The 15,222-nt window shown below is 21.5% G+C and overlaps 1 protein-coding gene across 3 annotated transcripts in view; it reads left to right on the top strand.

Moving 5' to 3' along the window:
• The window catches only part of LOC129609416 (solute carrier organic anion transporter family member 74D), a 165,847-nt gene extending 162,725 nt beyond the window's left edge, over positions 1-3,122 (top strand). For all 3 annotated transcript variants that reach the window (XM_055521318.1, XM_055521319.1, XM_055521320.1), the window contains 5 exons: positions 37-582; positions 653-1,100; positions 1,193-1,341; positions 1,407-1,569; positions 1,638-3,122. In XM_055521318.1, the coding sequence (XP_055377293.1) occupies positions 37-582; positions 653-1,100; positions 1,193-1,341; positions 1,407-1,569; positions 1,638-3,021 (2,690 nt within the window). In that variant the 3' untranslated portion in view covers positions 3,022-3,122. The remainder of the gene's footprint in view (positions 1-36; positions 583-652; positions 1,101-1,192; positions 1,342-1,406; positions 1,570-1,637) is intronic.
• The last annotated feature ends 12,100 nt before the right edge of the window (positions 3,123-15,222 follow it).

A 15,222-nucleotide genomic window follows, 5' to 3' on the forward strand; every position in this document is an offset into this window, starting at 1 on the left:
TAAGCTACAAATTCTTTATATTATTCTTAATTTTAGATATTCCACGTTCAATGTACCGACTATTAACAAATCCAGTTTATATATGCACTTGCTTGGGAGCATGCATGGAATTAATGATTGTTTCTGGATTTATTGTTTTCTTACCAAAATATTTAGAAACTCAATTTAGTCTTGGTAAAAGTCAAGCTAGTGTATTTACTGGTTCAATAGCAATACCTGGAGCATGTATTGGAATATTTATTGGTGGAGTATTTTTAAAACGTTTCCAATTGAAACCCAAGGGAGCTGTACAATTTGTATTAGTTTCAAATATAATATGTCTTGCCGCTTATGCTATGTTATTTTTCTTGGGATGTGATAATGTTAAAATGGCTGGTACCACAATACCATATTACAATTCTTCGACGCACACCTCAATGGATCCTTTTAGAGTTAATTTAACAGCTGCATGTAATTTTGGATGCGAATGTCATATGATAGATGTTGAACCAGTGTGTGGAAATAATGGTTTAACATATTTTAGTCCTTGTCATGCTGGATGTACTGCATTTTCTTCTAATACTAATTATACAAATTGTGCTTGTAAGTTTTATAACAATCAAAAATAATATTTACAAGTAATATTTATCAAAATAATATTCTACAATTTTAGGTGTTCATTCCAATACAACCCCAAAACAACCGAAAACTGATAATCCAATTACTAGTTTCTTAGGACCCGGTGGTAGTCATGCTGAAGCTTTAAATGCACCACCTTTAAGTGATTTTGCTGAAGTTACTGTAGTTCCTGTTGCAACTGCTGGTCCATGTACAACTCCATGTCGTACAATTTATCCATTCCTTATATTATTATTCTTTATGACATTTGTGGTCGCTGGAACTCAAATGCCATTATTAATGATCGTTTTAAGATCAGTGTCAGAAGAAGAACGTTCGTTTGCTCTTGGAATGCAATTTGTCATATTTCGATTATTTGGATATATACCGGCACCAATTGTTTTTGGTAATTTAATAGATTCAACATGTTTGCTTTGGAAATCAACTTGTGGCGAAAATAGTGGAAGATGTTTATTTTATGATATTGAAGCTTTTCGATTTAAGTAAGTATTTTGTTTTTATCAACTAACTTAGTTAAATTAAATTAAATGCAAACTATAATTTAACACTTAAAATTTATTTTGTTTTATCACAGATATGTCGGATTATGCACTGGAATAAAATTAGTAGCATTAGCAATATTTCTAGTTGATTGGTGGTTAGTCAGAAGAAGGAAACAACTAGAAAAACTAAAACCTATAACTGTTAATGATGTTATTGGATCAATAATAAGTTTAGACAAACGTAAGTTTATTTTACTTCTCGTAAATTATGAGACACATCTTAACTAAACTTAAATAAAATTTTAGTTTTCGAAGAGAAACAGCAAGCATTAGAAAATGATCAGGTTGTGCCATATGGAGGTGAATTATGTATTTCAAATGAGGGTTACATACCGGATTCAAATAAAAACATAATGGTTACATCAAAACATTCTAGAAATGATTCCAAAACTATTCAATTAGAATTCAGGTAAAAATATTAACAAATTTAAATTTCATTAGGAAAAAATTTTATTTCTTTTTATTTCATATTTTTAGATATGACAAATGTGACAATAATACAATTATTAATAATCAAGCACCGAATTCACTTGGTGTTACTGTACCAGCAACAAAATCTAAAAAACATTTCCGTAGTGCATCGTGTGATGTTAAAATGATTCGTACAAATTCAAAAGACAGCGCCGATAATGATAAAATTGTATTAAAAAATAATGTGAAAAATTTTCAAACACATTCCCGTAATAATTCAAATGATTTAACATCAGATTTCCGTCAAAAATTAACACATTCCAGAACAAATTCACGGGATGATCATAATACAAATAATATACGTTATATATTAAATAATTTTAATAAAAAAGATAACGATGAATGTTGGAGTCCAGTATTTAGTGCATTAAATTTAAATAATAATAATATCAATTTTAATACTAATAATAATAATTTATTAAAATCAACAACATCATCGAAGAAACATTCACGTAATCATTCATATGATCAAATATATATGCCAAATAATATACGTTTTGATTTAGATTTATATAGACCGAAAAAAAATGTTAATTTAGTTAAAAATTTGGAAAATAAAGTTAAAAATTCAAATGAAATATCAAATAATTTAAATAATACAAATACAAATATAAATCATTCACGTTGTAATTCACGTGATATTAGTCCAAAGGAATTAAATCAAGTTTTAGAATCTCCAACATCAACATCAACATCAACAATAACAAATGTAACAGCAACAACAGCTCCATTAATAACAGCAACCGTACCAATTAATAATATTATTGGAATTAAACAACAATCATCAATTGTTGTAACAGGATTAGGAACAGGAACTATTCAATCAAATATACCATTATCAACAACATCAACCAGTTCAAGTACATTGAGACATCGTAGAACAAGCTCAAAAGAAGCAAAACTATTAATTCCAACACTTGATGTTTGTAATTTAACATCACCAACACCAGGTATTGCTGGTACAACAATAAATTTATTAAATAATGATGATAATATTATTAATAAAATAAATAATGATGATGATGAAGATGCCAACATATCTGATATTCCTTTAGTAAATACAATACAAAATAATATTAATAATTGTTATTGTAGTAATAATTGCAATAGCAGCAATAATTTTTTATATAATAATACAAATAATTGCTATAATTGCTGTAATAATATTGAAAATATAACAAAAAATAATTCATTACAAAATAATATTGAATTTGAACAAACAACACAAACAACAGCAACAGCACATCAATTAAATTTAAATTCAAATATAAGTAATAATCATAATAATATAATTAAAGATAATATTAATAATGATAATAAAGATAATGATGATGAAAATGATGATAATGATTTATTAAATTATATGAAAAGTGATACAACATGTGTTTAAATTTTAAATATTTTTTTTTTAGATAATTAAAAAAAAACACAAAAACAAAAATTTATGTTTTAGGTACAATTAATAAATATTAAAAAAATATTAATTGAATAAAATTAATTTAATGAATACAATTATTTAAGAAATGATTTTATAAAATACAAAAAATATAATTAATAAAAAATAAATAAAATAAAATTTTAGAGCAATTACTAATATTACTAAAATGAAATAACTACAAAAACTCAAAAATTAAATATAAAAAATAGAAAGAAAAAAATTGATATTTAATTATAAAAGTTTGGCAATATTTTATATTTATCAATTTATAAAAGTTTTAAAAGCAACAAAATATAAGAAAATTAAAATATTACAAAAACAAAATGAATATGAACAAAAATGTAAAAAAGACAAATTAAAATATGCGTGATTTAAAATTGTAAGAGTAAAAAATTAAAGTAGAATGAAAATATTATATTGTATGGAAAATAGAGAAAATAATAGCAATTTGTATAATGCAATAAAATACATAAATTAATGTTAAAATGAAAAAATAATAGAAACTTTAATATCCTCCTATACCCTTCTTAATTAATATATTAATATTAATATATTTAATTATATATTTCTTTCTTAATTAATTATTACACAATATATTTTAAATAATTTTTAGTTTTAATATGGTCCTCATATATTTTTCAATATTTATATTTTCTTTAAACTCAAATTTTAAATAAATTTCATTTGTAAATTATTATGAATTTAAAAATAATAAAACTCAATTAAAAAAAAAACAAATAATGTGGTATATATACTTTTTCCTCAATATTTTATAATTCAAATTTAAGAAACTATTTTCAATAATTTTAATTTTATATATAAAATAATTAATAAATTCGAATAAGAATTTAAAACAGATTCTCTAATTTTAAAGATTTGTTCAAATTGTTATTTTATTGAAAAACATTTTCTAATTACATATTAAAAAATATTTGTTAATCAAAATCTTAATTTAATTAACATAATTATAATTAAATTGAAATCCCTCAAAAATTTTTTAAGAATAAACATTTTTATTCCGATCGAATACAATAAAAATTTCAGTATAAATCTAATATAATTGTCTGAAATTCTTATTTTCTAGGAAATTTTGGCTACTAACCATATAAACCAATTTTAAATTTTACCACTACTTATACAAGTTTATTCTAATGAAATTATTATTTGTATAATAAAATCATATTTTTACAATAATTTATGTTAACATCTAATAAATACCCTACAATATTTTTAAAATTATTTGAATATTATATTTGTTAGCAATATTATGTATATAATATTCATAAAATGAATAAATTTGAATTGAAAATAAATACAATATAATAATAATAATAATTATTATTATTATTATTATTTATAATAAAATGTAATTATAGATAGAAGAAGTTGTGCAATTAGTAAAAATACCTACAATATATATATATATACTAAAATTATGTATAAAATTTGAATTTCTATACAAATTGTGTATTTAAATATACAATTATTATCTTAATATTTTAAAAATAAAATATATAAAAAATTGTTGTACAAATAAATATATAAAAACAAGAATGAAATAAGAAAATAGAAACAATAATTAACTGTCCTGTATGTATTTTGTAAATTTACAGCAAAAATAACAAAGAATATTTATATTATAATAAATTACTAATTAATATTTGTAATAAAATTATAATAATCTATTAATATTAATTATTAATTTAATAAATTTATTTAAAAATTATTAATGTGATAATTAATTCATTGTAATAAATAATAATATATATTTTTTTTCATTTATTTTTGGTTTTGGTATTTTTGGTAATTTTGTATTAGAATTTTATAAACTCATTTTAATAATTTCAAACTTCTTATTTAAAAATAAATATTTTAAAATTAAAAAAAATAATTTACTTAATATCACAAATTAACAAATTATAATTGCAGATTAAAATTTTTCAAATTTAATTAGAAAATTTTTAATATTTTTTCAGAAATTCATTATTAATTTATGTTTAAACTTTAAATAATATTAAAACTTATGGAATTCAAGATAATGTCATATGTATAAAACTATTAGGCCTCCAAGCTAAAAATATTTTCCGAAATTTTCGAATCGGAAAAAAAAATACAAAAACAATTCTTAATATTTTATGTTTTTCGAAATATGCCGATTGAAATATTTTTTTGTTTCGTGAAAGTTTTTGAGTATACTTTATGAATCTCATTTTATTTAGAATAGTTTTAAAAGCCATTTAGATTATTGTATTATTGCTTTTTTCTTCAATTTATTTTTAATTTCTATTTCTTATTCAAAAATTTTACTCTGTAATTCAGTACCCTTTTATATTTGGAAGACAAGAAATGTTGTTTGCGATAAAAATTGCAAATTTTTCTTTTTTTTTAAATGCATTTTTCAGGTGGAATTTACCAATCGATTTTAATTTTTAAATTTAATTTTTAAATTATTCAAAAAATATGTAGAATCAGTAGAGTTAAAAATATACCATTTCACATCTTCCATTTTACAACTTCATTTAATTTTTTGGAATTTTTTTTTTTGATTTGCTCTCTGAAGTTTGATGGCCTGATAGATTATATATGGCATTATTCAAGAAATATAATTTTAAGAATAAAAAAATTTAAAAAATTTTTTAAATATATTTAACATTTAATTTTTACAAATTTTAATATTCTTTGTATCTAATAATTTCCAAAATAATTAAGAAATAAACTATAAACTATGTTCTATATTGCAATAATATGCTTTTTACAACCTATTTCAGCTCAGAAATATTAATTTTTGAATTCAATTTAATTATAAAATTTTAAATATAATTTAAATATAATATTAATTGCATTATAGAACTCCAACAATTTTTTATTTTTATTATATAATACCAATTAATACCAAATAAATATTTATTTAATATTTTCCTCTATTATTATTTTCAATACAATGAGCCTTATTCTAGTTGTTGAAGTAGAGCGACAATTGTCGTCACGACTTGAATTTGATATTCTAAATGGCGATTAAAGTGACACGTGTCGTGGAATAGCGGGAAAATGTGTTTCAGGTATATTCCAGTTGTCGTTGTAGAGCGACACATGTCGTAGTGAAACGACGTTTTTTGTCGAAAAGTATTTAATAAGTGACAAGCGAGATGGATACACCAAAAATATAAGTTTAAACAAAACAATTTAATAAAAATATAAAAAATAATAAATTTTGTAATTTAATACATAAATTAAACCATATAATATATGGTTTGATAGTCTGTAATAGCTTATAAATCTGTGAATAAAATAAAATGTTTGTAACTAATGTATTTGGAAAAATTATTATCTTACACTCCATTTGGCAAATCCAATGGATTAGAACTGTTCCTAATCTTAAATCTTTTGATCCTTAATTGTTGCTTTTTTTCAATTTCATCACTCTCGGAGTCTGATGAATCCATAAACCATAATGCAAATGACGACATTTTTTATTTCCCTCGTATTTAAAAAAATAAATATATACACCGAATTTTTTTTTTTTTAGTTTGAACTTTACTCGCCAAAATTTCTTTTTAAAATGTATCAATTTCACTTGAAACGTTTCATTTTCGTTTATTTCTCGCAGTCACGTCACTCGACAACTAGAATACCATATTTCAAATGATGTGACAACGACAACGACAAATGTCACGTAAGTGACGCGACAACTAGAATAAGGCTCATTATTACATAGTTTTAGTATTTTTTTATGTATATTTTCAATTTAAATTCAATTATTAATATTATATGTAAATAATTAAAAATTTTTTTTATTTTCCTTTTATTATACATTAAGTATAGATTTTAAAATTTTTTTATATACCTATTTGTCGTTAAATTATATTTTAATTAATAAAATATTATTGAATAAAATTTTAAAATTATTAACATGTTAATTTTATAAAAAAAAAAAAATTCTTTTGTAATTTAATTAAAATTTTTTAATTAATATTTTAAATATTTAGAAATTTTTATAAAAAAAAATTAAAATTGCAATATTATATATGATAATGTTTTCATATTGTTTAATGTAATTTTGAATTATTTGATAATTTTTAGTAAATTTTTAAATTGTAATACTAAAAATTTTATTTTGAATTTTTTTCTTTTTTAAAAAACAAAATGCTTTATTCTTTATAAATAAAATGTTAATTTGTTTATATTAAAATTTATCTAATTTTATATTCAAATTATTTGATTTATTAATTTTATTAATAATTTGTTTAATATTAAATTAAAAAAATATCGAATTTTCGATTCAAAAGTGAAAGAATGCTAATTAATATTTTATTTAAAACTCATAGAATTATATTTGTTTCAAATTTGAACAATGTCTGGGGGAAAATTTATTAGTTTTTTAGTATTTTAAAAAATTTAAAAACAAAAATTATTATTTTTTGTAATTTATTAGGTGTTTTACTTTGATATTCAAATTTGCAACAATACCGTAATAACTAGCAATACAATTCAGCAATTAAAATTTATATTAGCTATTTAAATACTCTTTTACAGCAATTTAATAATAAATATATTTTTTAATTATAATTTAGTTTGGGTAACTTCGGAATTGCATCTACGACGCGTCAGGCACATTGTATAATCTTCTAAAATATTAACAAAAAAATTTGGAGAATGTGATTTATGTTCAGAATTTATTTGATGTTGTGTTCTGCGACGTTATTAACACTAAAATATTTGTCAAATTGTATATCAAAAATATTTTCAATTGTTATAGTTGTTTTTTATACGTTTTTTAATTAAAATATATTGAAACAAAAAAAATTATCTTATTAAATTAAGCAATTGAATGAAATAATACAAAGCATTAAAATTTTTAAGTTTTCAAATGTAAAGTAATAGAATGTGTTTGAAAAAAAAAATTGAAATTTTATTATTTTTTTTTCGATTTTGACAAAATCGTACAACTTTTATTTGATGATTCCTAATGATTTATAATTTTATTATTTTCTTTCTCATAATTTATTTTTTTTATATATTAATTATAAATATATATGTACATTTGTTTTTTTATTAAAAAATCCACTTAAATTAATTCTAACTATTAAAATTAACATTGAGCCTTTGGATCTGATTTAGTTTGATTATGAATTGTTGAACTTATTTTGAACATTAAATTTCTAAATTGAATTTAAGAATTCTATATTAACTTAATGGAATTTTATTCATACAAATCTGCAGAACAGATGGATGACGTAATCAAAGGACAAGTTAAAGGCAGAAAAATTAAAAAAATTTTTTCTTCTCGAACTGAACTCGAACCAATGATCTACCGCTTTCTAGGCGGACGCTCTATTAACTGAACTATAGAGTTATGAAGAAATTGACTACGACTCCGTATTGCTTGCTATATTATGAAAAACTCAAAGTAAATTTTATTTTTAATTCTGATTTCAAAATTACAATATCATTCTATTAATTATACAATAAATTTAGAAATTATAGATCATAAATTAAATTTTGTAAATTAAGAGAGTATTGTCGTAATTTTAAAGTCAGGGTGGGTTTAAAATCAGTTCTTTTATTTGTTAAAATTAATTATTAAGTACATTTTTGCTCAACAATAAAATTTTTCCCTATATTATTATAATTAATATTGTATAAATGTAATTATTATCAACAAAAAAAAAAAATTTATAATTAAAATAGAATTAAAAACTAAAGCTTAAAACTAAAAATTCAATAAAAGTATTAAGAAAATAAAATTAATATAATAATGGCGTTTTACTATATTGTAGAAGAGAAACTGTAGTGATAGTGAAAATTATTTGTTTTGCGTCAATGATACTTTAAAATAAAAAATAAAAAATAAAAAATAAAAAATAAAAATGAAAAAAAAAAAAATAAACAATATTGTAAGTTGTGCTGTGACAGAAAAGATTTAAATTATACCCATTAAATTAAAATAATAATAAAAAAAATAAAATAAAATAAATAATGAAAGATATTTATACAAAATGAAAAAAGAAAAAGAATTATAAACAAAATATATTCAAATAAATTTTAATTGATTTGAAAACAAAGAGTGTTATTTTACATCACATGTATGTAGAAATATTGATTAATTAAATAATAAAATAAAATAAATAAAAACTTAAATAAATTTTAAAACAAGAATTACAAAATTACAAAAAAAAAACAAAAAAAATATTGTTATTTTTGGAAATGCATTTAATTTGAATTTATTTACTAATTTAATAAATTTGTTATTAATTTAAAATTAATAATATTGCAAAAATTTGATTTATTTCCGGGAATCTAAAATGTAGCAAGGACAAATTATGATTTCTATTCTCAACTCTTTTTGTTTGTTTTCGAATTTCCGACATTATAAAACACTTAGAATTTAATTAATTTTAGTTTCTAAAAATTTTTCCTCTTAAAAATGAATTTTACATATGTTCTTAATTTATATTGTAAACATTTTGTCATTTACAATTTTCCTTTAAGATTTTATTTCGTTTCTTTTTGAAAAAGCTCGAAGTTTTGGTTCGAACTAATTAATATTAATTCTTGTTATTGGAAATACAAAACTTGCCAAATTTATTAAATTCTCTTATTACAAACAATTTCATACTTACGTGCAAAATATTTTCTTTCCTTTGAGTAAATTCCAGTAATGGCACCAACACAATTTGTTGTAATTTGATGTGTTTTCCAATTAGGTATGATTTTTTAATCACTATTTTTCTAATACGAGTATCTAATATTTAAATATTTATTTTAAATAGTCGAAACTGTTAGAGCAACAAAATAAGAAAATTTATAATTTCCTAATTTTGGATTCTTTCCTTTAATTCGTTTCCATCGTTTATTCTTCAACATTATTATGTTTTATTATAAACTAAATGAATAAGAGAAAAACATTTCAAAAATATAATAATTATAAAAAACTAATTTTAAAAAACAAGAAAAGAAAAAAAATATAAACTAAAAAAAGTCAAATATTTTAAAATGGGAAATTTAAGATTAAATGAAAAAATAATGTAGATGTTTTTAAATGGTATTTGAATTATAGAACAAAATATAAAATATTAATTAAATTAAGTAAATGTATAAAAAATGAAATAAAATCAATGAGTATTGAATATAAAATAGTTTAGGCAAAAAAAAAAAAAACAAAAATCTAAAATACAAAAATTGCTCATATTTACTCTTTGTATAAGAAAATCTCGAACATTTTACATTTTATACACACTATGACTATACTACACTTTTCAAAATTCCCTTTAAAATTTCATCATTACTCTTAGTTTTTTAATTATTTTATTTTTTTATAAATACGTATTATAAATTAAAATTATTTCAAATATTGCTAATTTTCTAAATTTATACCCTTATTATGATCGGCAAAACTAATGGCTAGGCGAATCGAATAGACTAGACGAATCGAATGGTATTTTAAATGCTATCATTCACCAGATGCAAAATGTTGCTACCGCAAGACTTCACACAAAAAAATTTAATTGTCTTTTTGTAAAAACAATAAAATTTTCCTATCACTTTTTTGTAATTACGGGGTTGTACTCCATTAATTTATTAAAATGCTCGAATTGTTTTTGGTTCGTTTTTTTCAGGCTTAAATAAATATTTAAACAATCAATATTTTTTAAAATAAATTTTATAAACTTATTTAACTCTGATAGTTTAGATTTTTCCATTATATCACTATAAATGCTATAATATCCAATAAAAAAAAACACATACGTTTTATTTTGATTTTTGGTTTCATCCGTTAAGCATGTCACACAGAATTTTTTTTCGACAGATTTAACAGCTCATTCACGCTTAAAATTTAGGAGAATTCGCTAATCATAATACCAAAAATTCATATTCGCCAAAAATTTCATTCACTTCACCGATCATAATAAGGGTCTTAAATTTGAATTTTTTTTTTTTGATAAATTTCAATCCGTACAACTCCTACGTTCCGTTTCACTGAACCACTTTCTGAAATATTATATTAAAATTTACTAAAATATCAACAATATAAATTATGATTGCAATTTTAAACTCTTATTTTTCAAGTCCAATTGCATATTACGACGAATATGAATTATAATTAATAAATAAGTTGATATAAAAGTATGTATGAAAGCTAACAACTAACTACTGACTGTGACTCTTAAACTTTAATAAAAAATAATAAATGTTATAATAATTAGAAAAATATCACATAATTACAAATTATATTAGACGCATCACTTGACATTGATAAGAATATCATTTAAAAAAGTATTAAAAATTTTCAGAATAGAATTTGTAAATTAGAAACTGATTTTCATTTTTAAAATTATAAAATTTTTTAAATCAATTTCAATGATTTCTAATTCTGTTATAACCAATGCATTTCAGAAAATATAGAGATGATAATAGCAATTTCTGATTAAAAAAAAAAATAAAATATATATACAAAAATTATTCTATTTGAAATTTTTTAATGGGGTACTAGCAGCCATTTCTCTGTTTATTGCTAAACCTAAAGCCCTTGGTAATCATTATCACAAAAATGTGAATTAAAAAAGCAATCATGAGGGACGCCGAATTTTATGCAATTTTTATTATTTATTGACCGTAGGGCGTATACCAAAACTACAAACAAAATTTTTACGCAGAATATTATATGCAACCTACTTTAATTTTTAATATAGACTGGCAATTTCACTTTAGTCAACTGTATACCTTTAATTACAAAAAAAAAATAATTTCCTACTTACATTTTGATGTTTCTCTCCTATTCTGTTTTTCAATGCATACTAAAATTTGAGTCTGTCAACAAAATATGTCAAATTGCCGTAAATTTCTCTAGGTTTTTGGCATAATGGTACAAAGTGAATTTACTACATTCTTACTTTCATTAAAAATTCAGATTGACTGTAGACCTTTTCCAACGTTATTAATAATTTTCAAATAATTTTTATTAATAATTTTCAAATATACACAAGTGCACAAACATTTTCATTACAATTCCAAATAAATTTTCCTCCAAATTAAATTTTGTTTTCCTCTTTAAACTTCTAACTTCTTCTATAACTTCTTAAATCATAATTCACTTATCTTCATCTATAGCACCATATATTTACACAATTCCTCTTACAAATACATTGATATTTTACTAGAATAAAGAAGAATCAATAGAAAAACAAATACAAAAATGTAAAATTTTAAATAAAATTAAAATAATATAAAAAAGCATTATTAAAGTCAATGAAAAATAATTAAAATAATATAAAAATAAATAGTATAAATGGTAGAGTTTTTAAGAAAAAATGATGAAATTAAAGAAATTGAAATAATGACGCCTTAAAACAAATTAAAATTCGTAAAAAAAAAAAATTTTAAAAGAATGAAAAATTAAATTTAAAATAAAATAAAAAAATTAAACTCTATGATTTATAAAGAAAAAAAAAATATACATATATATATATAATTATATATTAGAAAATATTTTAAATTAAATGTAAGAAAATCTAAAAAAAATAAAAATGAAAAACAAAAATAACACAAAAAATGAGAAAGAAAAAGAATTAATAAATAATATTTAAAAAGAAAATATTATTGATTTTTTATTTAATTTTCATCTTAATTTCTTTCAGAATTTTGATTTTGATTTCCTTAAGCCACCTAAAATTGCTCTAGTCAAACTAACCAAATTTGACTAGAGAGTTTGATTTTGAATTTTATTAAAGAACCTTGCCTCTGCTATTTTAGTTAATGAAAATAAAACTCTAAATATAGGGCTTTTTCGATAATTCAGTTCTGTACTGAAAGATCTAACTTAGGTTTGTAAAAACTTTTTACGCATACTTACAAACTTCTACAATCTGAATGACATATCTTTGCATGTCTGAAATGTTTATAATTTTTTTTAACAAGCTTTTATTTTGTTGTTTGCAAATTGTCAATTTTATAAAAATAAAAAAAGAAAGATGTCTGAAGAACAAAAAAAATTTCTAAGCAAATATGTTACAGATCAGATAATTGATCTACTTAATGAAAAAATTGAAAAAAGTAATATACATACGTTTTTATCTGGAAAATAAAAGAAGACGAAAGCATTTGTTACTAACATACATTAAAGAAAACGAAAAGAACCTTGTACCTAAGGTACCCAATTACTTAGAAACAATCAATTTGATGCCGGATACCATATTTTTTGAACATTTCAGGATGGAGCGCGATTGTTTTGTAGTAGTTTGTTTCATCATCAAGTCTGGCTTGTATCAACATTTTTATTTTACATTTATCCCAAAATTTTTAATTTTCTAGTTCTCTATGAAAGAAAAACATAAATTATTAAATGTACAAAACAAAAATTGCATAAATTTACCCCATTAATTCTTCAATATCCGACATTTTTCTATTTTACTAATTTTCACTTTTATTGCAGTATTAAAAAAAAATCTTTAAAATTGCCTAAGAACTTAAAGCTCAATCGTATTTTCGGTTTTTTTTGCACGAGAACATTATCGAACATGCTACTTTTACAGATTTTGCAGATTCGATTTATCGAACGTGCTTTACATTCAGAACTAAGTTAGAACTGAATTATCGAAAAAGCCCATAATTACCATGCTTATTTAAATTCTCATTTTGTAAATCTAGAATTTTCAAACAGATTTCTTTACCATTTCGTGCAAAATTTCCTCTTTCGTTTATATATACACTGCACTGAAAATTCTACTTTACAATTTAAATATTTAAGCTGTAGCAGCGTTAAACTGACATATAAAGATATTTTGTTAAACAGTATGCAAAAAATTTTAGAAAATTTTTTTTTTGTGTTTACACAGTCTGCAAATTTCTGAAATTTCTAAAATATAACCAGCCGTTTGAAAATGACACAAAAATAACATTCTAATTTTGAAATTTTTAAATTCTTAAATTAAAAAAAACTTTTATACGACAGTGAAACCCAAATGTCTACTCTACATTTCAAACATTATTTCTTTATTACAGAATTATAGAATGAATTTTCGAATACATTTTATTAAAGCGATTAATTTCACTAATGATTTATATTTTCAGTTTGTGTTGTGTGCAATTTTTAAACGTGCCATAAGTTAGAATTAATCTATAATTAATGAAAATCCCCTTACAAACTATACAGACTGACAATCAATCTGTAATTTCGGTCACAAGGTTTGTTTTTCTTTTTGTTTTTATAACCAAAATATTTTGCATATCATTCTATTTTAAAATTTTCTTATGACATCTAGTTTATCCTGCAAAACCTAAAAATATTTTTTATCGTTTCTACATCAACGACCCATCATATCTAGGAATATTTACGTCAGTGACATGACAAACAGGATATGGCTTTATATAAGTATAGAGATTTTCGATAATTCAGAAATATGCATTGAAAGTTTTTAATTAAATTTTAAAAGTATTTTAACACATAAGTGCTCTCAAAATTTGTAGAAATTAAATATTTTACTTATCAATTTATAATAATGCTCAAGTAATAGGCACTTTTCATAATTGTCAACGATTTGACGATTATGTTCTAATGATTTTTGTCATTGATGTCAGAATTGTTGATTGTTGTAATTATTTGCATATATGACATTGATCATTATGAAAAATGAAAGTGATGCCGCAAATTTTTTAAGGGCAAAATTTTGTTTTCTGTCTGCAAACTTTCTGACGTATAAAACTTTTACGAACAGAAATGTAGTAAACTTTTTACACGTAATTGACTTTGAATTTTGATCATCCGTAAATTTTATAAGGTTCTTCTGAAAACGCAGTATGCGTACGCATTTCTAACTTAAAACTAAAAAAACTTTTTCGCATTGATTGACAACTGCAAAAAATTGTCATTTGTTTTGTCGTAGTAAAAAAGTTCTTGCAAATCTTTATCTAAGTCATATTTGAAAATGCAGTTCTACCAATAGTACAAAATTGAAGTTGTTATTTTTTAGACATAAAAAATGGATTTAAGGAAAAAATTAATTAAAAATTATAAATTCGAATATCTTACAGAAGCAAATCGAGATAAGAGTTTAAACTTACGCTAATAAATCTTCTATATCATCATCGTCCATCTTGCTTAATATTCAATTTAAGTTAGCGCAGTTAGAAAATTAAAAATGCGATGTTGCGTGAAGT

The sequence above is a fragment of the Condylostylus longicornis genome, unplaced genomic scaffold, assembly GCF_029603195.1.
Source record: "Condylostylus longicornis isolate FDR11 unplaced genomic scaffold, ASM2960319v2 ptg000039l, whole genome shotgun sequence".
Taxonomy (NCBI): Eukaryota; Metazoa; Arthropoda; class Insecta; order Diptera; family Dolichopodidae; genus Condylostylus; species Condylostylus longicornis.